At 38.3% G+C, this 25,634-nt stretch overlaps 2 protein-coding genes across 2 annotated transcripts in view; both read right to left on the reverse strand.

Moving 5' to 3' along the window:
• LOC145770919 (fibronectin-like) overlaps positions 1-25,634 on the reverse strand; it is a 45,516-nt gene that overhangs the window by 2,134 nt on the left and 17,748 nt on the right. The window contains exons 13-26 of the mRNA XM_082582663.1: positions 23,650-23,860; positions 22,831-22,943; positions 22,058-22,238; positions 21,294-21,441; positions 20,437-20,561; positions 11,212-11,318; positions 10,680-10,854; positions 9,602-9,711; positions 9,107-9,266; positions 8,062-8,366; positions 6,954-7,110; positions 4,878-4,989; positions 4,281-4,316; positions 815-898 (exon numbers count right to left, since the gene is read on the reverse strand). Coding sequence (XP_082438789.1) covers positions 815-898; positions 4,281-4,316; positions 4,878-4,989; positions 6,954-7,110; positions 8,062-8,366; positions 9,107-9,266; positions 9,602-9,711; positions 10,680-10,854; positions 11,212-11,318; positions 20,437-20,561; positions 21,294-21,441; positions 22,058-22,238; positions 22,831-22,943; positions 23,650-23,860 — 2,024 coding nt within the window. The remainder of the gene's footprint in view (positions 1-814; positions 899-4,280; positions 4,317-4,877; positions 4,990-6,953; positions 7,111-8,061; positions 8,367-9,106; positions 9,267-9,601; positions 9,712-10,679; positions 10,855-11,211; positions 11,319-20,436; positions 20,562-21,293; positions 21,442-22,057; positions 22,239-22,830; positions 22,944-23,649; positions 23,861-25,634) is intronic.
• LOC145770101 (receptor-type tyrosine-protein phosphatase H-like) lies at positions 12,767-15,110 on the reverse strand. The gene is made up of 4 exons (XM_082581689.1): positions 14,870-15,110; positions 14,244-14,510; positions 13,591-13,860; positions 12,767-13,125 (listed from the first exon to the last, which is right to left on the reverse strand). The coding sequence occupies exons 1-4, from the start codon at positions 15,108-15,110 to the stop codon at positions 12,767-12,769; spliced, it is 1,137 nt and encodes a 378-aa protein (XP_082437815.1).

The raw sequence follows: 25,634 nt of genomic DNA on the forward strand, positions 1-25,634 counted from the left end.
TGAATTGTGATGTCGCACGACCATTTACTGAATTCAAGCAGCGACATAGGATACAATGGAAACTATGGTCTGCAGTCAAATCTGCACATTACAATGTCAAGTGGCCGATAATTTGCTTCAGGTTCGTGTGCTGCTCTGAGCATTAACCATCAACCGTCGGCTGCATAACCGAGTGGTGAGAGCCCTGGGAAGGCACTTGCGGTTCGACACCGCTCAAGAGCATGCGTCTATGTCTTTGGCAAGACACTTAAACTCTTAAAGGCATGCCTGAAAGTGGACACGAGGATTGGCTTCCTAGCCTTCCCGTCCACTTAATCCAAATCTTCAACCACCGGGCGTAAGCCTGGATACGACGATGACGAGCATTAACTAAACTGTTAATGCATGTTCCTGAAGCGCCAGGTATGAGGAAGATCATGGTGGTGCTATTGTATGTTCGTTTTGTATGTATGGCGGAAAGTGAAAAATTCAGAGACAAAAGAAAACTTCACTCCGTCAAATGCAGTGATCGAGTCTGCGTCAGTGGTTCAAAGCCTCTACAACTTACAAGCATGCCAAACTGCCAGAACTAAGCTCTCAAAGAAGCTTTGTCAGTCCGACGATAAAGATTTAATTAATTAAGATCTAAGTTAGATGTTTTCAACATTCCACACTTGTTTATTCTTTCATCAATTTCCAAATTCATTGCCAATATATTGAATTCTAGTTAACGTCTGCAGAAGTTGAACAAATATGAAAGAAGATTGGTTTGTTGCTAGGGCTGGTCTTAGACCGGGGGACATTTACTAAAGAAGACTCCGTTATATTTTCTTACCTTTCAACAGAGTGTAAGTCTCCAATCTGGGAAGGCGACAAATATCCATTGTTATCTTCTTCTAGGCGTGGAGATGAGGCATTTCTGCGATGGTAAATATGAATCGTACTTAACTTTTGTTATGCATGACAATGGGGGCAAAAAAGAGCGATAAGTTGGAAGTCCTCTTACAAATATGTTCCTATAGCCTACTATACACAGAAGAGACATGTTGATAACACCGCTTTAAAAGTTTAGTCTTCTGGTAACTTGTAGGTGATTTGCATCACTAAAACTGAAATCAATTCATCGAAAATCGATGGATATTTTAGATGTTTAACTGGTGAATGGTTTCATAACCATAGCGAGCTATATACGCAGGCTTTGCCAAAGAGCAAAGCTACAGTTATGACTAAAGATTGGTGTATTTTTGAATTCGGCTACATTTCGTTTATACATTTTTAAATATTGTCAAGGTGTGATTAGTAAATCTCAAACCACTGCAAAACTCCTGGATTTACTTGAAAAAATTCCTGCTACCAATGTTGCCAGATGCTCTTAAGATTTCCAACACAAGTGCTACCATCTAATAGTACAATTTTTGCTTGTCAAAAGTAACCCGAAATACAGGGATACATAGAATTACGGGATGACTAACTTGGCTACGTTATCTGACAAGTGAAGGGTAAAGTACTGCTAGGTATTTTTTAATTTTTAGAAACAACTTTTGAGATATTTCTTTGACATTTTTAAAGTAGTGGTCTTTTAAAGCACTTCTTTTTAGCAACTTTGAACTTCGGGTTAGTTTTAAACAAGCAAGCTTTGGCTGACTACTGCTCTAAAAATGTCAAAAAAGTATTTTTAAATTTTTTTCCAAAAATTTAAAAAATATCTGGCAGTACTTTACCCTCCACTTGTTGGAGAGCATAGACAAGTTGATCATCCCGTAATTCTATGAATCCCTGGCTTGTCAAAAATAACACAATCGTTAACTAATACTCAGACCAGAGCGTAGCAAATTAGCCTCCAGTCAAAATTTAAGCTTGTATGTTGACATGGTTTGCGTAGCCTATATAAGCTTAGGTCACCATTGTCTATAAACACTAATATTAGAGAAGCAAATAGTCATTGGCCTTGATAAAACGCTAGAAATGGCATCTGCTCTACACCGAGGTGGACACAAAAATTGGCTGTTTGTCCTTCATCCACTTAATTTAAATCTTTAACCTCCAAGCATAAACCTTGATACGATGGAAAGTAGCCAAACAATAAACTTTTTACTACAAGACCACAATTACGTAGCATGCAGCGGGTATTTCCCTAACTCCGCAGAACAGAAATTAATTTATTTTATTTTCACAACAATTACGCTGGACAAACGAAACTTGATTTAAAAGAGTTGCGATCATGCAACTCATCGTTCATGATGGGACGAGCCAGTGTTCCCTCTAAGAAAATTTTACGCTGAGCAATTTAGTGAGCATGAGCATTTTAATGCTGAGTTAAAATGAATTACCAACTTTGTGAACCGAGTTTGGGAACCACTGGTCTAGAAGAAGTTTAATAAAAAGCGAACAAATTACACATTTACTTCAAATAGTTTCTTCTTGTTTTCGTGGTTTTCCAATGTTTATACACTTTATCTATATTATATGGCTCCAGCCTGCACCTATTCTTTGTTTTGATTCTGTTCATGAGGCTGAAGCCTCTTTCACAGTCGGCACTGGAGGCTTGGAAGGAAGAGCATATCTGAAGGAGGCAAAGGAGTTGAAAACTTTTCTTTTTTTTTTCAAGATCGTTTTACTTTTAAATTTGGAAATTGCAAGTGCGCAAGAATGAGATTTTACTGCGCAAATAGTCTGGTGGTACTGCGCATTTGTTCAGTTGCGCATCTTAGAGGGAACACTGGACGAGACTCTATGAAACGGTGCAAACAAGAATTGACATCACATTTCATGCCAAATTTCCAATGTTCTATGATTGACTGATTGACATTTTTATGCACAGGCCTTCAAGCAGTGCCGGTCGTTGGGGTGTCCAAACCGTGCGATCGCACAGGGCCCGCAATTTACTCAGAAAATGCAGTAATTTTGTCATTTCCAATGGAAAAATTCAACAAGTGAATTCAACAAAGGAATTAGCAACAAGAAAACATAGAGACTTAACGGGTGCAACCTATTTCGTCCCCTGAACATTTCGTACCCTGAAAAGATCGAGAAAGAAAACAACAGAGCCGACGTCGCTGATCAGAGTTGCCGCAAACATTTCAAAATTTCTCTCGATCTTTTCAGGGGACGAAATAGGCCAAAATTTTATTTTGTTACTTCGATTTCAGGGTACAAATTTTTCAAGGGACGAAATAGGTTGCATCCAGACTCAACATAGAGACATAGCTTTATTTCCAAAAAATGCCAAAGAAAGCATGATCCTATCCTTTTGCTATGCCACCGGACAGCACCATTTTACAGTAATATTCATACCCAAATTTTTGTTGAACATGCTCTCAGAATGCCCTAAAATCAAAGCAATTTTTCAAAATTTTCTGGGTGAGGCCCCCCAGACCCCCCGCCGCTGGGTGTCACGCCGTCAGGCTTCGCCTGCCGACCGTCAAGCCACCCCCCTTCCCCTTTCAAAACACCTAGCTACGATACTGAATTGGATCATTGTCATTGGGGCCCGCAAAGCATATTCCGCACATGGCCCGAAATACCCTAAAACCGGCACTGCTTCAAGCATTTTTTTTCTTCTATGATCAGGTTATTTGACTTCTCAAAATCGTTTCAGTCGTACGAAGTAAGTAGTTCATAATATTGTCTAGTTTTGCATAACCACAAAATACGATTTTCTTTTGTCAAGTTCTTATGATGCCATGGACAGACGTTGTTACATGCAAATAACGTTAAACTTTGCATAAAACTTTTTGCTTGCAACCATTTTAGCAACTTCAGTGGGAAAATTTTCTCAGAAGTTATTGCAAAATGTGGTCATTGACAATAACATGGTAGGAATAACGCAATGCTTGAGGTGTGTCGTACTGAAATCTTTCCACCGCTTTTGATAAATGACCGCAGATTTTAACGTAAAAGTAAAAATCATTTTTGAAAATTAAACTGCAAAAATATTGCAAAATCCTTCTTTACTTAAAAACATTTCTGGAAAAAATATGAAAAACAGCAAAAAACATCTACACTTCAGAATAATGAAAAAAACACGACTTTTCCGATTGCTCGTGTTCGTGCTATAAAAAGCTGTTGTGCTGTATTTCGTTATGACAAACGTCACTTTTGTTCTAGACTGTGCAGTGTGCAATACTGTGCATATTACCTTGGTTATGGGGGGGTTGCAGTGGGACATGTCCGAATAACAAACGAATAAGCATGCTTACGATTAATTAGACCAAACGAATGAAATCAAAAGGAAAGAAGAATGATTGAATAAAAAATCGGTAAGAAATAAAAAAAAAATATATGATGCGTAAAGTATTCACTTAAGTGCAATTTCTGGACGTGACGTTTGATGGATTCTGCGAGAAAAAAGTTTTAGTTTCAGAGTAAAGCAAAATAAAATACTGTAGCAGCTTTGTTTCCGCCCCGATAGCTCAGTTGGTTAGCGCGTGACTTCTGGAATGAAGAAACTTCAACATCAAGCTGCGCTGGTTCGACTCTCGGGGTGTGCGCTTGAGCAACGCACGAAAGGATTGCTCTCCATTCAGCGGCATCTAATGGATGGAATAATTTCCCGGCAACAAGACTTCAACAATCGGAAACTTCACTCTGTCAATCTCGGTGACCGGGCCTGCGTCAGTGATTCAAAGCCTCTACACAAGTATGCGAAACTGCCGGGATTAAGCTCTGCAAGAAGCTTTCCCAGTCCGAGGATAAAGATTCATTCAATCAATTCAATCAACATAGAGTTGAAAAAAGTATGTAGCCAAATAAAAAAAAGGAAAAAAATACTACACACAGACTATATATAATATAAAAAGAAAACATTTTCAGTTACTCATTTTATAAAGTTAAATTTGGAAACATTTCACATTTCATTTCTAGAATCGTTTGATGAAGTTCTAACAATCACAACTCACTGTTTCTTTCCACACGCCTTTCGTGAGCGATGGTTATAATAGAACGCCCCGAGAACAACAATGATGACAGATAAGCATGCCACGATTGGTCCCACGATGAGACCGACATTATCTGGAAACAAGTTCAAACATTACTCTGTCGACTTTCCAACGACCTTATATGATGCGTATCCCAGACAGCGAAATCCGTCATTTTTATATTGATTCAACGTCTGAAGACGTCTGAAGACGTTGTATGTAAAAATGACGGGTTTTGCTGTCTGGGATGAGAACTTGTAAAGGATTATTCAAACCGTAAGTCTTCAGAAGGTTCTGATTGAGTCGACTCGCGCCTCAACTATTACATTAAATTTTTTAATAAAATTGAACAAACAGTGTTTTGCCAATGTAACACAATATAGCTGCTTGCTTTTTGGAGGACGTGAGTTATGCGAAAAATGACGAGAAAAAAGTGCAATCTTTCGAGATGTGGTGCTAAGTGTTGAGCAGTGAGAAAGAAAATCAAAGTACTTCAGAAAGTAATCAGTACAAAGTGTTGCTCTAACAATGTAACAAAGTAGAGATTAAAGAGTTTTGGACATGCGATGAGGCAAGGTGGAACGAAAAAAGTCATCATCACTGGAAAAATTCATAAAAAATAAAACACCGACCACCATGGCTGAACATTTGAACAACATCGAGAAATAAGATCAATGAGAACAACAGAGACAACACGGACTGGTGAAAGAGAGCTGTGTACAAAAAATCTCAATGCGACTCTAAATCAAAGTAACAAAAGAACAGGCCATTATTTCGCGTACAGAGCGTGTCACGGAAATGAAACTGTTGGTATCATCTTTTGGTGACACCCAATACACCAAACATGCTACATATCATAATTAATTATAGAAATGAACTAATACATGATTCATCTTCAACCTAGTTTGCCACCCCTCCCTTGAAATAGCTCACAAGGTTCTTTGAAACCAACAATAATTCCTGTTGAAAGGCTGCGGTGCAGTAGTGTTGCATTCTGACGACTGATTAAATAATAAATATTGGAAGTGAATGGAACTTGTTAACACAACTGAGGTAATAGAAACTTTTTTCAAAGAAAATCTAACCATTAATACTTTACAAAACCTTTTTCAATAAACCACATTTGCCTGACACAGTACTTTCATGCATGGAATAAAGACATGGTTACTTACACAACTTGAATTTGCAGGAAATTAAAAAAAAGAAAACCTTTTATCCCAGAATGGCATCTTCAAGCGAAGTGTCGAAGTAGATAAATATCCACAATTAACAGCATCGGTTTGTGATTACAAATACACTTGATAGGGTTCAATTAACCAACCAACTAACCTGGTTGTCTGACTACCCATCCAAGTCCGTGACAAGAAGACGATTTGAAAAATAAAACAACACAGTTTAGTTTAAAGCCATTACGAGCAAAAAAAGAGTGCAGCCATAACCACATGCTAGTTGTCACTAGGCCTTGCAGTAACTGTACCAGTGAAGATTGAAGTATTGAACGCCAAAAGCTAACACCGGCTAAGGGAGAATTAGCTGTTTTGAAAAAAAATACTTTACAGATGTTTTAGGAAAGTGCAGAATGAGTTCGGAAATCCATTGTCGCAACATTCCTAAGTTCATTGGCGGCAAACAGTAATCCTTGAACCGTGCCTAGTGCCTACCATACACAAAGCTATTCTTCGTTTGGATCGCTGGAGGGGACGAGGATCTATCTTGTTACAACACCAGATAGGTTACGGTTTTCAGACTACACCGAAAGACTCCATAATCGTGCGCATATGTACGATTGTAGGTAGCCTATACGACAAATAATTTTTCTGATGCTGTGAATGCACTTTCAAATATTATTTCGACAAAGTTTGATTTACTATGGTCGGTCCTGCCACAAATGTTGATAACTGAATATTCCCCTCACAATTGAAGCATTGTTGTCAGCAACTATCAAGCAAGCCTTGAAACATATTTAGCTGCGTGATCTAACCATCCCCTGATAGCAACAGTCGTAGTGAAGAAATCGATTTACCAAAGTGAAGCTGGTTGAACGTAGAAGTCACTCACGTGTTGAAATTGGAGTCCAATTAGTGGCCACAAGCAGGCCATTGCCTTCTGTCTTGGCTGCTACAGCGACTCTGTATAGGGTGTTTGGTTCCAATGAAGGGTTGATGCATATTACACCCCATGGTGACATAGATTGAGTCCCATCTCCAATTACAAACTAAAGAAATGGTCGATAAGTTATTGCTGCAATGAATGCTGGAAACTTGTCATTTCATGCCGTATTTACTCAAGCTAGAACTGCTACAATTTGTTAGAATTTTTGCGGCATCCAATCTTACCGGTAGATTTTATTTTTTCATCATAATAAAGTTTTTATCATATTTTTTTATCATAATTTCAGCTTTATCATAATAACCTGCAGGATACTGTTGAACAGTAAAAAACAACTAAAATCGTGCAACAAACATATCATTTGTTGCTAAGGAGGTGATCTGTAAGTTTCCTTTTGGTTGCTAGTGTCACTACTTCGAAATCCCAGATACATTAATACTTCTCACTAATCCAATGGATTGTGTCTGTTTCAAATTTATCAGTGTTTGCATGCGGCTTCTAATCAAGTAAACAACAAACGTGTGCAAAGAAAGATAAGTTTAATTTGCTCCAAGTAAAAATCATTATATATTTCACGAGTGCATTATAAACAACCTGTTTTAGCCTGATGCTGCGGGTTAGCTGAGGTAGTAGCGGTTTTTCACGATCTTTTGAAACACAGTTCTCTAGTCATATGTAATGACGAGTACAAGGCTATGACTAGTTATGTTGTACTCATCATTACAATTGACTAGGGTACTGTGTTTCAAAAGCTCATGACAAACCGCTATTACCTCAGATAACCCACAGCATCAGGCTAAAACAGATCGTTTGCGCATATGCTCGTAAAATAAACATTAAACAACGTTCATGCTGCTAAAAGCGAAACTCAATCTATAATAAAAATCAATATTCTTGTTTTTACCAGAAATCGTATCACGTTGTAGCTTAGTTTCTATTCTGGAAATGATTCTACTAAAAAAATTCTATACAAAAACAGCCACCCTATCACTATAACTCATAAATCACTATGAAAAATAACTCATTTAAAACATCATTTAAGACTTCAAGTGCTCACTGTGATTTCCGCATTCCCAGTAGCCCTTCGAGATCTTGCTCCTGCCTCCACTCTCATACCATCCTTATCCGTCCAAAGAGCGACACATTCACCAAAGCTTGGATCCGATGAGCTCGTAGAGCAGGTCTCGTTCTTAGTCACGTCGGGAGGTACTGTGCCATCTCCCTTGGTCAAGTAGACGCCAAATGACTCGATGGGTCCGTTGACATCCAAGAAGGTTCCAGAAGGAAGAGTGAAGGATATTAAGCTCGGGGAAGTGGCAGAGTCAGGATTCAGTGATATGGTTACATTAGGTCGCGGTGGTGCTAAAAAGTTATCGCACTTTATGAAATAATATTGTGAGACTTATCCCAGAAAGCAAAATCCGTCATATTTACATTGATTCAACATCTGCAGAAGTTAAATCAATGTAAAAATGACAGGTTTTGCTGTCTGGGTATGCACAAATATAAAGTTTCTTTCCACTAACTAGCTGCAGTCAACTTAAGAATCCATTCATTTAGGAAAAAGTGTAGCGCTTTCAGCATTTGAAATGTTACTCATTTTCTGCAGGGATTCATAGAAGTAAGGGATCGCCAACTTGGTTGCGATATGCGCATTTTAAGCTTTTTTGTTTTGTTCTTAAATGCTTAGTAATATATTTTTAAACCTGTAAGTTTTATTCAATCTAAGTTTTGTACATAAATTCACATTCTTATTGCAAAGTAACACAACTACAAATTGCTTTGACTAAATCTTGTGCAACTTTAAACTTTAGGTTAGTTTTGTACAGACAAGCTTCGGGCGACCACTACTTTAAAATTGCCAAAAAAAAAATGTTTCTAAAAATTTAAAAAATATCTGGCAGCACTTTTACGTCCACTTCTCGGATATCGCAGCCGAGTTGGTCATCCCGTAATACTATGAATCTCTGATTTTCTGAAAAATTAAATACAGTTTAGCTTCAGCTATCAACTTCAAATACTCCCATACAAAACTAACTGTCAATTAAGCCCAACTTGGCAATGTCGCCACTCTAATCCCGGGTTTTATGAAGTGTACTCACGTGCTGTTAACGTCGTGAACGTTTCTTCGTACGATGAAGATCGATCAGGCATCCCATTTATACCGATGATCACAGCTCGCATTGTTATCTTGTGGTCAGTAAAAGGGGCAAGGTCGTCAAATGTGATTGTTCTTCGTGTATTGCTTATATCTGGTATAAGCTAAAACAAAGGTTAAAATTAAAAAGAATGAAATTGAATAATTTTACTTTGGTAACTTCTGCAGTCCTCCCAACAAGCACTCTAATTGAAAAACGCACTTCATAAACCAAAAGAAACGACTAGAGTTGGTGAGAGAAGACATCGCTGCAAAGAACTTGAACAGGGTCAACCCCAACAACCGGGAAGCATGGCGAAAGGACTGCAAAAATGGCGGGCCCCTGCTGGCGGAGACAAATGCCAGGTATCATCTACTAGAGACAAATATACGATGATAATGATAACTACAGTAATAATTCAATATCAAGTTGAGATCTACTAGCAGTACATTGACTTACTTCACTATCTCTCTCCAATTCATAAAAGTCGACGTTACCAACAGGGTCTTCCCACGTTAGCGTCAACTCTTCTTGACCAGTAACCCCGGATGCAATCGGTTGTTCTGGTCCTGTATGTCGAAATACTTTGTTCACTGAGTAGTGACAATACGAAACCAACAGGGTCTTGCCAGCTAAACGTCACCTCTCTCTTTGATTAAATAGCACGAACACATTGGGTAGGTCTGGTTCTATGTCAAGGTCAACTTCATTAAAATAACCTTTAGCAACTTGTGCGATGCTTTTTTAAAACAAGACTGATTCAATACATGTAAGTACACTCCAGGCTTCAGCAAACATTTGCCAGCTCCAGCAATCATGTAATAAACATTTCTTACTTTGGCGTTGCGTTTTTTTTCGCGGTCATTGACCGATCTTTTAGCAAAATGTCCGAAAAAAATATAATCAATTCGGTCAAAATGTCCGAAAAAATATGTAGCCAATACGGTCAAAATGTCCGAAAAAATATGTAGTCAATTCGGTTAAAATGTCCGAAAAACTATGTAGTCAATTCGGTTAAAATGTCCGAAAAAATATGTAGTCAATTCGGTTAAAATGTCCGAAAAAATATGTAGTCAATTCGGTTAAAATGTCCGAAAAAGGTATTGCAAGGTTGAGTTTCGCTAATGAACGTTGAAGAAACGTTTGTCTGTTCTAACTTTTCTCAGATACTGTAAAACACGTCAACGTTTCTCAGCGAAACTTGATGTTGTAGCTAGTCAGGAAGTGCAAATTTTGGTTTGTATCAGCTACTTGAAAGGAAATATTTTCATCAGAAAAAATGACCGAAATAAATAAAAAATGACCGAAATAAATAAAAAATGACCGAATTTTTTCAAGTCATTTCAGACAAATGACCGAAAAGTCTCAGCGAAAAAAAAACAGCGTAAAACTGGCATATGCTCCACTAGTAATCTATGCTTTCCATGCAGAAGTAGCTTGCTGCATATTTTCACAAATTTATCACAAAAAAAATAAATTACTTCGCTCTAAATCACTAAACGGCAATTGCAAAGTTGCTTGCAAAGCAAACACTAACTTGAGTTAGCACTGGCAACACTGGAAGAGCTATCCAAGCCGTTGCTGTTGACAACAACAGATATGGTGTAATTGTGGCCTGGTAGCACTGGTATTTGGCTGCTGGTGTCAACAAATGCAGTTGAGACACTGCCAGCTTGACCGGTCGATGAATCAGTTGTGCTGACGTAATTGATCTGCAAGAAGGGAACAAACCAATCAATAAACTGTGCTCTTTTCCGACGATTTGGACTGTCCAAATGTATATGAAGACACAATGGTAGTGCCTAAACCAGATGTTGTTTGTGAAACTAAAGCACAATAAAATTCATAAACACAGAAAGCTAAAGTCAGTAACCTGAAAGATAGTTCGACATTCTTGTTTTTTAGCATCAAATTGGCCATTAACAAACCATTTTGACCAAAAACAAAGTGTCAGAAATATGAAAGCAATAATATTAATTAACAAAAAAGTTTTTGTATAAACTACCGCAGTTTCTACAACTTGCCACCAACACAACCAGCAAATGCTTCAAGTCAGAACATCAACTCACAGTGATGGTGTCCCCGCTTCCGTCAGGGCTGACCCATCCCACATCTACTCGGGTAGTTTCACTTCCAGGCGACTGCTCAGCAACGAGATTCTTCACCGAATCAGGATCTGTTGGATGAGAAGACATGCTTTTTAGGTGAATGTAACACGTATGCTACTATAAAAACAGCATGTGGTTTTCTAAAAAAAAGATCTTGACACCAACTAATTGCAAGATATTATCCATCTGATTCAGTTGGAATAAGCAGATTAAAAAAAAAGAAAAATTTTTATATTTGAAATTTATTTCAGCAACCCATCAAGAAGCATTCAATAATGCTTTTACATGTTTTACTCTTACTAAAACATAGAGTTCAAGCATAGTTTATCCGCCGCCAGTCAAATTTAAAATTGCACGTTGGCATGGTCGGTGAACATGTACAGTTGGTCGCCATGGTTAAGAACCAACAAATCACAGCTAAGTAAATGCGTTTGTTCATGAAAAATGTCAAAGTGCAGGAGATGTTGTAAACTTCAAGACATGAACTTGGTGTGGACATTTTGTGACCTAACTAAGTGCTTCAGGTCAGCAACATACTCTGCTAAGACATAAAATGGTTTCTCCTGTGATTAACCAACCTCTCTCGTTTTCGTTGCTACTGCAGTTAAACATTACTGCAATGTCAAATAAAGCAAAAAACATCTACCATTCACACAACAAACAAGAGAACAAAAAACAAAACACAGACAAGTTTTCAGCACCCAGAACAAGCAACAAGTTCAACCAAGAAACAGCACACCACAAGTTATTCACCACGTGTTGTGTTTGTTAATATTTAAAGGTGGCAACACTGCAGTTCTTTTATCCTCATTTTCAGGATTGCAAAGTCGCCTTGCAGCAACTGAAGTGAAAATAACGCAAAAAGTGGCAATGGAAACGAATTAAAGGCAAAAAAAAATTATAAATGCACATTGTATTTAAATTAATTCATCTAATGTATTGTATTAATACAAAAAAATTTAGTAATACAAAAAAACGAATATTTTTCACAAAAACCTTGGTAAAAATTTCCAAACAAAGCAATTATAATATATGATTATGATCCAGTGAAAGCCAAGGCTGGTTTTCCAAGTATCTTATTAACTCGTGACGTCATGAAGTCGACCTGCAGAGTGCAGAGCATGCAAGACTGCAAGTATTGCGACGCAGACAAGAAAGTTTGATAATATTACGTTGCTTCAACGTATTAAAGCTTGATAAAGCGCCAATCTGTAAAATGAAAATATTACATTAATTAATAATTAATTTGTAGAAATAATTACTATAAACTTGTTGAGGATTGTAACCTTCTTTCAGTTTCGATACCGCAGGTTGATCAATTGCAAACAATGAACAATGAACATGCATTCACCAATTTGCTTGGTATTAAACTAAAACATCTTTAAACTCATTACCTATGTCGTATAGATTACATATTACGTATATCATCTTTTCACCGCTTACTAAATTTTAATTATTTAAAATAGGACAGAAAGCACCGGCAATAGCTCTGTAACTAATCAGCCTTCTTGTCAATTTATTGCAGTGATATTTCGGTTACAAAATTCGTTCGAAACGGAACATAGTGAATTGCCACCACCCATGCACAAGAACGAGATGCTTTATAATCACTTATGATCGTTGTAGCGTTTTCAGAATCCCCGCGCAATCCAGCAAAGACGGTGAAGACTTCAATGGAATATCGGTTCCCAAATTCTAGCACAAACTCATCAGTGGTCTCCTCAGTGGTGAGGTTCCGTACAAGATCACCATCCTCATCAGTGTACGTGATGATGTATTTATCTGCCTCCCCAAGTCCAGGAGGAAACCAAAATAAAGACACTGATGAATTCACAGATGTTGGAGGAGCTTTGAGGGAGGTCACTGGATCGGAATCTAAACAAAATATCACATGAAGAAAACTGGGGTGTTTGTCTTGCACAAAACATCCAATGATTCGTGTCATGCTCATCAAATGAGCGTTTTCGACATATATCCTTACTCCAGCAATATGATTAGGTAGAATGAAGTTGTAAAATATTTTCATGTTCAAAATTATTTGTGTTGAAGAAGATTTAGTATACGGATAAGATGCCAAAGTAAATGTTTTTGTCTACTTTCATAAAAAATAACAAAACCAAATAAAAAGCATTTAAATAAATCTGACTGATGAGTACTGATAAATCTGACTGATGAGTACTGATGTACCAATCAATAATTTGATTGATAGATTTCTATTTGTCACCAAAATGAAAACCTTTTTGTTTTGTTTTTTATGTAGTAACATTAATCTACAATATTTATTCCTGTTGAAAATTAAACAAGAAACACGTGAAACCAAACTGGTACACAAAAACTCACATGTCGGGTTGTCGGTGTTGGTAATCTCTTCACCAATCACATCAAAGAACTCGGTTTTTACTATGACAATGTAATAAGACCCTGGAGTCAAGTCAGGAATTTCAGTCGAGACGGTTTCATTTCCGACTGGAATTGTGGTGATATTGCTTGTAGCATTGACAACGTGAACAAGAAACCGGTGAAAACCGCCGCTAACCGGTTCCCGCCAGTCAGCACGAAGAGTGGTTGTGCTCTGCGGACTAACCATCAGCTGTTGAGCTGGCAATGGAGCTAAAACAAAGATAAATTGAAAACTTTGGGAACGCGATATCATTACGTCACATTTCGACATTAAAATACGTCACATCGGGAATGAAAATTGCCAGACTACACGACATACTAATATGAAAGTGACAGAACCACATACGCCAGGTGGTGTGAAACCATGTAATGTTTACAAGGAACAAGCTCTTTAAGTAGACCAGCTATGACGTATGTTGGAAGATAGCACCCAGTACAAAGAATGTGTTCAAATACTCCATGCGATCGTCCCAGCAGGTCGTTAAGTAGATAACTCGGCACTCTTTGAACTTCTTAATTCAACAAATAAACTTCAAATTATCGATGTTCAAGAATAAACTTTAAAAACTTGATAACGTCTTCAACCTCCTTACCAATCACTGTTGCCTGACGTGCAGTGGTGCTATTATATCCTTTGTACTCCGCGATCAAAGCAATGGAGTACTTGCTTCCGTACTTGAGTGTGACAGAGTAGCTTGTTTCTGTGGTGGTGTCTTCATGCGTTTTCAACCCAGTGAGAACATCAGTGAAGATGACAAAGAAGGAGTCTGCTTCACCTAATGTTGGAGGAGCCCAGTTCATTGTGACGTCATTCGTCCGAAATGAGGCTTCCACGTTGAAATCTGACGGGGGATCTGGATCTGAAATCGGTAAGTTTTCGATAATGCAACGTATTTTTACAGTTATTAGAACACATCGCAGACAATCCACATAGTACAATTAATAGTGCGGTCATGACAGGGTGTTTCATCAGATCTGCAACAAACTTTACAGATGGAATGATACACTGAACGTGTATCATGCCCAGAAATACAGCACACGAGTTCGATGCTCTAGTCAGCAGGTTTTGTTTTTCTTTGCAAATTCAAAGGAAACACGAACACCTCAATCACCGTCACAAACATTTCAAGGTTTAGTGAACAACAGAAAGCATCATATCAATTAAAACGAAAGTTTGTTTCTCTTGGATGCATACCGACAAACCCTTAGATTGACTTACATGTTGGGGCAGGGACACTGGATGCACTTTCACTTTGAATTCCAAAGAATATGACACCAACCCTGGCGACATACATAGATCCAGGAGTGAGGCCATCCAAGATGGTTTCCAAAGTGTTGTTGTCCACAGTGATGTTGCGACGTCCGGAGCGCAAATCATCGGTATAAACGATGAATTGATGATATCCTCCAGATGATGATGCATCCCAAGAGACGCGGATGCTTGTTGTGCTGGTTGGCATGACAACCACGTTGCGAGCAGGCAAAGGTGCTAAGAAAGGTGTTTTTTATTTGATTGCGTCGATTTAGCGCTTCAAAGCAGGAAATCAGAGGCAAATTGTTTTGTGAAGCGTTTTGATAGTATTGATTTTCTATCATTGTGATGTAAAAAAGCTGAAGCGTGACGCAAAGCTAAAAAATTTTAAAAATCGGATGCAAGATTTCGGCTTTTTAGGTCCAAAATTCAGATTAATTTCTTGCGTTCTTCCGGTGCGGTGACCGTAGACCAGACTATCATAAGATAAAAAGCTGGTTATCATTACAACATCTTGTGATAGTCTAGCCCAGTGATTCCCAACTTTTTTAAGTTCGCGACCCACTTTTAAGTTTTATTACATATTTTCGTGCGATGCACAATAACATATGACCAAACGAATGAAAAGCGAATTAATGAGAAAAGAAACAATGTGTCCACATGCAATTTAATATTAATGTGAAACTTGAGCTTGCATAGGCTTGATAGGAGACAAGCTCACATGTAACGTAGCATTAAGAACGTCCGTTTTCAGGCACTGTTTTCATTGTACTTTTTGGGTGGTGTGTGTCCAGGTGCCTCTTAAACTTCGATGGTTTCAATGACGCATTCGATTTCTTACATTGTTGCATCATTTTTACGTAATGGTAATACAATAATTTCCCGATCTAATAGAAAACTGTACCATTTAGAAATGCTTCGTGGCCCATCTGAAATAGCTTCGCGACCCACCAGTGGCTCGTGACCCACTGGCTGGGAAACACTGGTCTAGCCTACAGCCATCAGAAAAATGCCAGAAATTAGTCTATAATTTTTTGAAGGCGAGACTCTCAAAGAAACAAGTTCGGGAAACTTGTCACTTTTTGAATTTCTTTTGTGTGTTAAGTTTAAATCGCTCTCGTTGCACTTGCAAGTGTTAATTGCAGGTCTATTCTTACAGCCAACAAAATAATAATAAAAAAATCTTTTCTAGGTTTGGTAGCAGTGCAAATTTAAGGTAGGTAAAGGTAAAGGTGAGACCCATACTTGATCCAAGCATCGAAAGATGAGAAGATGAGATTCTCATTATACTAAGCCTAAATCTAAGGAAGTGTTTTCCAAACACTTTTATCGATGCACATTTTAAATCTTTTGGTATCATTATTATTTTTTTGTTGGTGCCAAACTCGTGTGTTTACTTTGTCGTTCTCTACATGTTCACGCCAGCAATGAAAAATAAAACTGAATTGACTCCGAAGTAAAGTTGCAGCATCAGCAAGTTGGTATTCTGAGGCGGCATCTACCATATAGCACTGACGTCACGTAACATTGCTTAGATGGTAAATTTTGCATCTCAAATGAAGCACACAACCATGGTCTCAACCACGTTCACGCATTTAAGACAAAAACAACGCAATGACAAAAACCATCACCCAGCGCCACAGAAGTCTGACCAAAGACATCCACAATGCAGCTCATACAACAATGACACAATCAAACACTCTCAAGCAAAAGTCATAAAAACTTCTCATATCATATTCGGTTATTATAGGGTTAAGGAAGAAAACATCAAAATTTGCTTAGTGCTTGAAGTGGATGGAGAATAGAGGAACCAGCCAAGTTAGTGTGCAGCTGTGAGATAGTGAACTGATAAAACAAAAAACTTATCGTCGCATAGATATTACGGCGCATCAAATCCCGGATCAAAAACCATTGTTAATATGCACCATAGTAGATATTTATGAAATGATGATGGTATTCTGTAAAAAAAAACTACAAAAAATCATAATGCTGTCAAAATATTTTTTATACATTGACAAACGCTTGGTTTTCTACGTGGACGATGGACACACATGATTGCTCATTCATGACTTGCAAAAAATGTACGCAATAAGCACTGTGTTAGTGTGTATGGTTATTGGTTAAGAGAACATTATAAGATGCCTACTACGCTTAAACAAGTAAAATCGAAACTTTTCACACAAAAAGTTTCCAAGAAATAACAATTATTGATTTGAATAATTCAAAACGTGCAGCTAGACAATAAAAGTGGTCCACTCAGACACCTCTCGCTTAAACAAAACCACCAATGGTTTCACTACACATAAACCAAGCGAAGACTTTCTAGGCCATTTCGACATTCCCTGACTGTACAAGATTTGGATTTCATTAACCTTAGATTTTCCAAAAAAGGAAAAGCTACTACCATGAGTACTTGAGTAGTACATAGAAAAGTTGTTGTACTGGTAGGACATCAATTTATTTCATCGTTCTATAAGGCCATTCACTCGTACCCAGGCTTTATGCCTGATGAAGATTTAAAGTAAGTGGACGGGAAGGCAAGGAAGCCAACCTCAAGCGCCAAAGACACACTTTTTGAGCGGTGCCGAACCAGTGCCCTTTCGTGCGTCCTACCAGGGCTTTGAACACTCGGCTGTGCAAGCGACAATCAGTGTACAAGAAAATAAAAATTATTCATAATTAAGAAACAACGCAGCATCTCCACAAACGAACCAATCTTCTTTGATTCATCATAAGTTAACAAAATGATGATAACGTTCTTGCCAACAATACCCGTGACTTGCAAAAAATAAAAATAACGCGATGAGCACTAGAAGTGGTTAGAGAACGGCATAAGACGACGCCTACTATGATTTTGAAAGGACAGTTGATTAAAAAACCTCAACCCGCTGTAACATCCCAGACTCAAATTTTCAACTTTTTCCTGAAGCAACATAACGTAGTTTCAAATCTTTCACATAGATTGAATCGCACAAAAATTCCATTTTTTACATACTACATTACATGTTGCGACAGTGCCAGATTGTTTAACGTACTAATCGATTTCGGAGTCAAACAGGTCTTAAGTTTCGCGCTTTGTCGCTTCCGTGCTTTTCTAGATCACTGCTACATTACGGCAAGTATTATTTTTGCTGCAACGATAAAAAAAACTGATTTAATAGCGAAACTGTTATTAAGTCCAGTACACACACATATAAATGCAGTCACATTGCAAAATAAGGATAAATGCAGCATTGCCATAAATGGATAAGCGGTGTTTGTTATTGATTCATCGCCATTTGACTAACAGTCACGATAGCCAAGTATCAATAATGCACCGCCGAGAATTATTACTAACAAGTGGCATTTCCGCGTTAAAAGAACAAACGAGCATTCTCATTATGCAGCAACAATAAGAAAAACTACATTAATTTGTTTAATGTTTGTTAATTATCTGTAGCACAGAGCGTGGTACGCCAACGCGGATGAAATCAGCTGACAATTTGGTCACAGTGTTTGAGAGACAAGATAAATACTGTACTGTGATAAAAGAATATATCAAATCACTTGAATAGAGATGATTGCATGGTTTCAGTTGGGATAGTTGGACGGCAAAGCGCAAGACCAGAAAAGTAAAGTCATCCTCTGACCTCTACATATCGACTTTTGCCCAAGGCAGTTACCCTCAAAGACCCAATAACCATTGCCAACAATCATAGAATACACTGTGCCAATGGAAGACGGAACAAATGCTTGAACAAGCAAAAGCCAATAAAAGTCGGAGTGTAACTAATTTGAATGTTTCCTTTTCCTATTAATATTATGAACTGACATTTGCATGACATCTCACCTGTTGTATAGCCTAGTCTTTTTATGGCTATCACGTTTTTTGTAACTGAAACCATGAACCTTTGAAGAGTAAAGTTACAAAAATTTTGAGAATCAAGCTTGGCTGGTGAAAAACATGATGGCAATAGCAGAGCTTGACATGCGTTGCAGTTTTGCAATAAACAGTGTTTCAGGCTGATTGGCAAAAAGCAAAATTTTGACTAATAAATTGTGATCATCTGTCGGAAATGCATATTTTGCATTGGAGTACGCTGCTGTGTTGTGTGATCAATTTAATCCACAAAACAAATAAAAAAAGACTTCAGTAAAGTACAGTCCGTGGAAACATTTGCAGTTGATCACACCAAAACAAACTGCAAAGTGAAACTATGTTCATACAGCAGCAACTGCTACAAGACAATAGAAAGCACTAAATTTAAAACGCCTCTTGTAAAATTATGCTTGAACAGCTGCTTTTATACGTTCAGTAAAGACAGTTTCATAAAAGTTATGACAGTTACAACAAACAAACATAAAAAAACATGGTAAGCTTGAATTACTATGCTCACCATTATGGTTTGACAATAACACAAAGCAAATATACATACCAACAATGGGTGAAGAAGTACCCAATTGTTTCCAGACAAATTTCACAAAATGTTACAGGCGAATTCCTACTCGCCGTTGAACGGATGATTTGGACATGGTTCCAGAGACATGACTTAATGTGCTAATAAGTCGTTGTAAAAAAAAGCGTATCCTATCCAATCCAGGTACCGTATGCAATATGCATCATCTCACGTTCCTTCAACTCCACTTTCCTTCACAAACTTGCTTCCTCTGGATGCGGTGACAACCAGGGACGTCACAGCGGATGTGTGGTGATGCAGCAGTTGTTGGTGGGTGAGAGTGTTTTGTGTTGTGTCGTGAAAGTCACACACCAAAACCGTCAGCCATGCAAACTTGCATACAACACCACACATTGAAACATAAAACACACCACAAATCCTACCGGTGCTCAAAACCCAATTCGCTTAAATTGCAGTAATTGTTTCAACTAACGACCAAGAAAACATTGTTCCTCATTGCTGAATAACAAAAAATATTGAAATGATCTCAAAAACAGCCACATTAATCGTTGTGTTTCAACCTTCTGTCATGCAATGTACTGTGAACAGAAGCATAGTTATTTCAAGCCATTCCCAAGAAAAACGCTGTAAAAAACAATATGCCTCATACGATGATAGATGAATAAACCAAAAATATATTAAAAAATGAAAATGTAACAACGTTGGCCTTTGTCAAGAAGTTTAATATACAGTAGACCAGTGCTTTTCAACCGGGTATGCTGTATACCAAAGTGTATACCAGATCAAAACTAGGGTATACAACTGGAGAAGGGTATACGTAGGGTATACACTATACAGCTTAGATCTGTGGTAGTGGAAGTCACAACAGAGACAGCAACAAGCTAGCCATTAAAATCAACTTCAGTTTTGACGTTTTTTTGCACTTTTGCATGCGTAGTTTCTTGTAGCCTTCTACTTGTAGCCTACTAATATTTAATGAATGTTAGTTTTTTTTACTTCCTGTGCACAATTAAACATTGCTATTTGTGAGGTATACAAAGTTATTAAAATTTTAAAAAAGGTGTACCACGGACAAAAAGGTTGAAAAGCACTGCAGTAGACAACTGGACATGTACAAGAAAACATCAAGCTTCTTACTGGTCGGGAAACTGCCGTCTTCAGCCGAACTGTTGGTGTTCCCACTACTGATGATGGAGACAGCGTACAAAGTACCAGGGTGGAGTCCAGTTATGTTGTATCTTGTCACGTCCTTCGGTATTATTCTACAAAGGCAAAGTTAAGAAGATTTACAATATATTTTAGATCACTGTCACTCAATATAAATGCATAACAATAAATCAACCAACATAACATTGCACTTGAAGCCAAAGCCTAAAAGTAAAAGTTGAACAATTAAAAATTGAAATTTACAAGTCGTGTTTTTCGACTGTTGTCAAACTTAGACATCAAGTTATGAAACGCGGCTTGTGAAGTGCAATTACATCAATCTTTACAGATTGCTACAAAGTCTACTGCAGAACTTGATACTCTTCACTTTGCGGTGGCCTTCGGGCTCGATATTTTTAACACCCTGATGATGACTTGACACGTCTCTGTTTATTGTCATGTCATTTTTGGGCTCAGTTTCAGGATTTCTGAGACAGACTCGCCAAAAGGAAGTTGATAAAGCAATAACCACAGACAAATGTTGTCACTTGAAAGTCGCTTGACCAAAGCCGATTGTGATTTTTTGGAATTCGTGTTTTTACAAATTCAAGTTTCACCAAGCTCCAAAAGTGTGTCAGTTACAAACAAGTTATTACAAACAAAGATTCTTTATTTACTGATCAAGCTAGGATAAAATATTTTATCAGTAAACATAGACTATAAAAATCCTTAAGAATATGGCGATGATAAACTGGAAGGTACACAAGTTTTAACAAAACCAACCAACAATTGAAGCTGTAAATTATTTACCAAGTAAGAACGTGCAGTAGAGCGCCAGACATTCTTACGTTTCAATTGGTGAGCTTGAACTGCCTTGCACTGAGTGAAATAAAACGTATTCGTCGAATACCACCTGTACACTTGGTGCTCTCCATTGCACTTCGATGCTGGTAGTAGTTCGGCTTATGTCACGTAAATCGTTTGGACCAAAAGTATCTATGGAGTATGAAATTTGATAAATATGCACAAACTACAGACATTACAATACGGGATATGAAACTACGCTTTTCCGACATTTGAAAACAATGGAGTTAGGCTCTTATTAAATTCACATATTCAATTGAAAGCAGTTGATCAAAAATGTAAGTTTAATCCGGGCAGGGTTTATAGTTGTTGAACAAAAAGAAGCAAACTTTAGGACACAAATGAAATTATGTTGATTTAAAAAGTTGTTAGTGATGGGGTAAGTAAGCATATAGTTTTGATCTATAGCAAAAAAATAGATAGCAACATTTTAACCAAATCAAACCTCACTGTCACGGATTCAAAGTAGGGTATATGTTTTACAGCTGCACAATTAATCAAAGAACCAACTGCGTTTTCATTATGCTTTGACAACAATGCAGTCGTTGTAATTGAGAGGCGAAAAGGAAGCAAATCTCACGGATTGCGACGACCGAAAAGCTTCGGTGGATGCCGAATGACAATTCAGCTGAAACCGACGCTGGTCGATCATGTAGTTTTCAAAAGTTCACAACAATTTTCTAATTAAAAAAAAGTTTTTTCGATCTCTACGTTATACACAATGCAAATAATTGTCAATGACACATACCAGTCGGTTGCACAATGGTAGCAGGATCACTGCGGATGTCGTTACTGACAGAGAATACTTCGATTTTGTAGTTTAGACGAGAAACCAAACCAGTTATATTGAATGTGGTTTGAATGGTGGAAGCAAGTTCTTTTTCCATCGCCGCTATTGTATCATTGTCGACAACGCTATATCTGATAATCTACAAAACACAGTTTAGTGGTTTGATGTTTACAATTCAGCTTGTTCATCTCATAAACAGTTAAATCGTGTTTAATTGCAAGGACATTTGAGAGACAATGAAATAAAAAGTACATGTGTCATAGGCAATAGGCATATACTCGAATGAATACACAAAGCATATTTCTCTCGGTGTAATGCATATTCTGCTTTGCAAAAATCAAATTTGTCATGTCTGAAACTCCATACGGTAAGTGACAAGCTTTATTTGTATGAAAGCACTGAGCCTTCTAATCTGCAAAATCGTTAAATTAGAATAGTTACGCAAAATAACAATAGCGTTAAAAGATTTCATAAAATGGAACTTTTAAGCTTTAAAACGCCCAAATTTTTTTCCACTTCCAAAACGCTAATTTATGTATGATGTAATATGATGTATAAACCTAGAAAGGAATTTAATAAATGGAAATCGAATTGTTGTTCAGTGTGTCTGGTCACAATAAAATACTCCATGTGATGTATCACTCTCGCTTTGATAGTATCATCGAAACAGTACACTGAGGTTATACTGACAAACTTTCTCATATATTTAATGACTAGTAACGTTTTCAAACCTGTTTATCAAATATTGCATCTTCCGTAGTCTGGCTAACTGGAAGCGCCCATGTTATCGAGATGCTCTCCTCTGTCTGGCTGTCTGAGGTCAGGTTTGTGATTGGAGATGGGGCTGAAAATAATCGATGTTCACTAATAAACGAAGCACAGTTTTGATAAACTTTTGACTATAAACGAATGGAATCGAATTTCTCAAGTATTAGACCATGAGGGACCTTCAGCCCATGATACAGTGGTGGCGATCAATATTCTCCAGATGAGCATTCCGCGTTGAGCAACTTCTCACTTCAGTAAACATGACTATTATTAGGTTGAGTAAGCAGAAATTTATATTCAGCAAATCCTAGCGTACGAGTTCTCGAAAACATTGCTCAGTCCCACACAAACACAACGAGGACAACCTAGAACGGCCGATTGGGCGCAAGACAATTGATCGCCGTCGGCCTGTCGCAGGGACATCTCGCCGAGAGACTAATTGGTCATTGAGCCTTGTGTAGGTATTTTTGTTTACCAATGCAGAATTCCCATTACAATTTTATTTACGAGATATCTGTTGTGAGTTTGTAAATAAATGGATAAAATAGGATTCGCACCACATAGTCTTGCGGTGAGATATTCCTGCAACAGGTCGCCACGCCAAAATGCCGTATACCTTACAAAAAGTTACCACTAAACGCTAACTGAAAACAATTTAAAAAATTTAAACTCTTGTGACGAAATACAATCGTATTATAGTAACAACTACGTAATTAACGTTAAAATTACACAAAATCTCGTGTTTTTTACAAAAAGCTCAATACCATCTACAATCTACATACCCATAGTAATTGAAGCTGCACCCGATGCTTCACCATCACCACCTTGACCAGTAGCAAACAAAGTGACAACGTATGTTTGACCTGGAGTGAGACCAGATACAGTGATGGGAGAAGTTGGACTTGATCTCCTCAATTGACCTTGTCCGCTTGCAAACACGGCTGTGTATGTTACTCCAACGGTGTTTGCCAATAAATTGAAGCTGACTACAGCCTGAGTGAAAGAAAACAAACTGGAGTGAGACGAGATACAGTGACGGGGGAATTTGCACCAGAGCCGCTTAATACATTCGTTTCACTTGCGAACATAGCTGTGTATGTTAATCCGCCGTCGTTTTCCACTTTAGCAAAGGTAACTGTCGCCTGCGTAAACGTAACTTGTTGTAACACTAAAATAAGTTATACTTACTTTAGATGGTTTCCTATGCAAGACATGTCGCTGGATCATTTGCAACGAGCAACGCTGCTAGTTCCACTTCACATAGAAGACTATTGTTGTTTTAGTCATTTTTTATGATGTACTATACAATACAGTCGTCGTCGTCGTCGTGTGAGCGTCTGGGGCCGAGGGTCTATCCTTTTACCACCCCAGATTCAAGATGTTCCCGGACTACACTGGAAGGCTACTAGAGAGCAGCCAGTCTTTGGTTTCATCATCCATGACATGCAGACCTTCCACTCCGTTAGGTGGTTTGAAGATGGAGCAGTCATTGATGATGTGGTCTGCGGTCTGTTCCTCGGCACCACATTCACAGGAGGAGGAAGAAGCCATTCCCCATTGGTGCAAGGTTGAGCGGAAAAGCCCGACGCCCATACGGAGACGGTTAAGGCGCACCCATGCCTGTCTTGGTAGTGTTAGACCGATGGGGCGTGTGTCGGCGTCGGGGATGAACGAATAGAGTCTGGTGGCGGTTGACTTCCATTCAGAACTCCATTTATGGTCCACCCAAGCAGCCGCAGAGATGTCTTGTTCATCAGTTTCGTTGATCAGAAGTTGAGCGGCTGGCACGAATGGGTGTCTTGATTTCAGTCGACGGGGGTGCTCGTTTGGGAGAGCAGAGATCTTGTGGTGGAGAAGGTGGTGAGGCTCCAGTGCTCGTCGACCGAGGGACAGAGTGGCTTCTTCGCGACGAAGCTCAGCGGGTTGGATGCCAGCAAGAATGGGGAGGTTGTCCAGTGGTGTGGGACGCAGGCATCCGGTCACTGTACGCAGGGCGCTGTTTATGGCAGTGTCGATGTTATGGCAGTGAGCACTGCGGCACCAAACAGGTGCACAGTACTCTGCTGAAGAGTAGACAAAGGCTAAGGCTGCTATACGCAAAGTGTCAGCCCTCGCCCCCCAGCTAGAGCCTGCCAGGCGCTTGAGTAGCGCAGCGCGGGATGTGAGTTTCTTGCGCAGTGACACCAAATGGTGGCGGTATGTGAGCGATCTGTACAGTGTCACCCCAAGATATCTTGGTTCGGGGCAGAAGGACAGAGATTTTCCGTTGTTCTGGACGTGTAGCTCACGATCAGCTTCCCGATTATGGAGTATACTGTACTTACAGTATACTGTACTTGTATACTGTATAACTATACAGTACACTGTACTTACGATAAATATCATTCTCAACTAGATGCAGAATATTAAAGTGTTATATTTATCTAATTTTTAAATATAACTCAGAAGCCTGGACAATTAGTCAATTACCAAACCAATTAATAAAAGAATAAATGGGTTTGAAATCTGGGCATTCCGAAAAAATGCAGAGGATTTCCTGAACTGACATAAAAAGCCACGAAAACGTTTTAAAGCAAGTCAAGCAAACAAAGAATCTACTAAAAAATATCAAAGAAAATCAACTTCAATTTTTAGGACACGTGCTGTGAAAAGGACACGTGCTGTAATATTCCCAATTGCAACTTACGGATGCGAAACATGGACAATGAACAAAACAGACAGAAGAAAGATTGACGCATTTGAATTGTGGTGTTGGAAAAGGTTACTG

This window comes from Aplidium turbinatum, chromosome 5, assembly GCF_918807975.1.
Source record: "Aplidium turbinatum chromosome 5, kaAplTurb1.1, whole genome shotgun sequence".
Taxonomy (NCBI): domain Eukaryota; kingdom Metazoa; phylum Chordata; class Ascidiacea; order Aplousobranchia; family Polyclinidae; genus Aplidium; species Aplidium turbinatum.

What these genes read in the sequence shown, in the direction of transcription:
- LOC145770101 (XM_082581689.1), bottom strand. Translation starts at nt 15,110, where the DNA reads ATGCCAACCAGCACAACAAGCATCCGCGTCTCTTGGGATGCATCATCA. An exon ending in CAGTGTCCCTGCCCCAACAT is followed by an intron (nt 14,511 to 14,869) that starts GTAAGTCAATCT and finishes TACCGATTTCAG; the next exon opens with ATCCAGATCCCCCGTCAGAT. An exon ending in CAACACCGACAACCCGACAT is followed by an intron (nt 13,126 to 13,590) that starts GTGAGTTTTTGT and finishes TATTTTGTTTAG; the next exon opens with ATTCCGATCCAGTGACCTCC.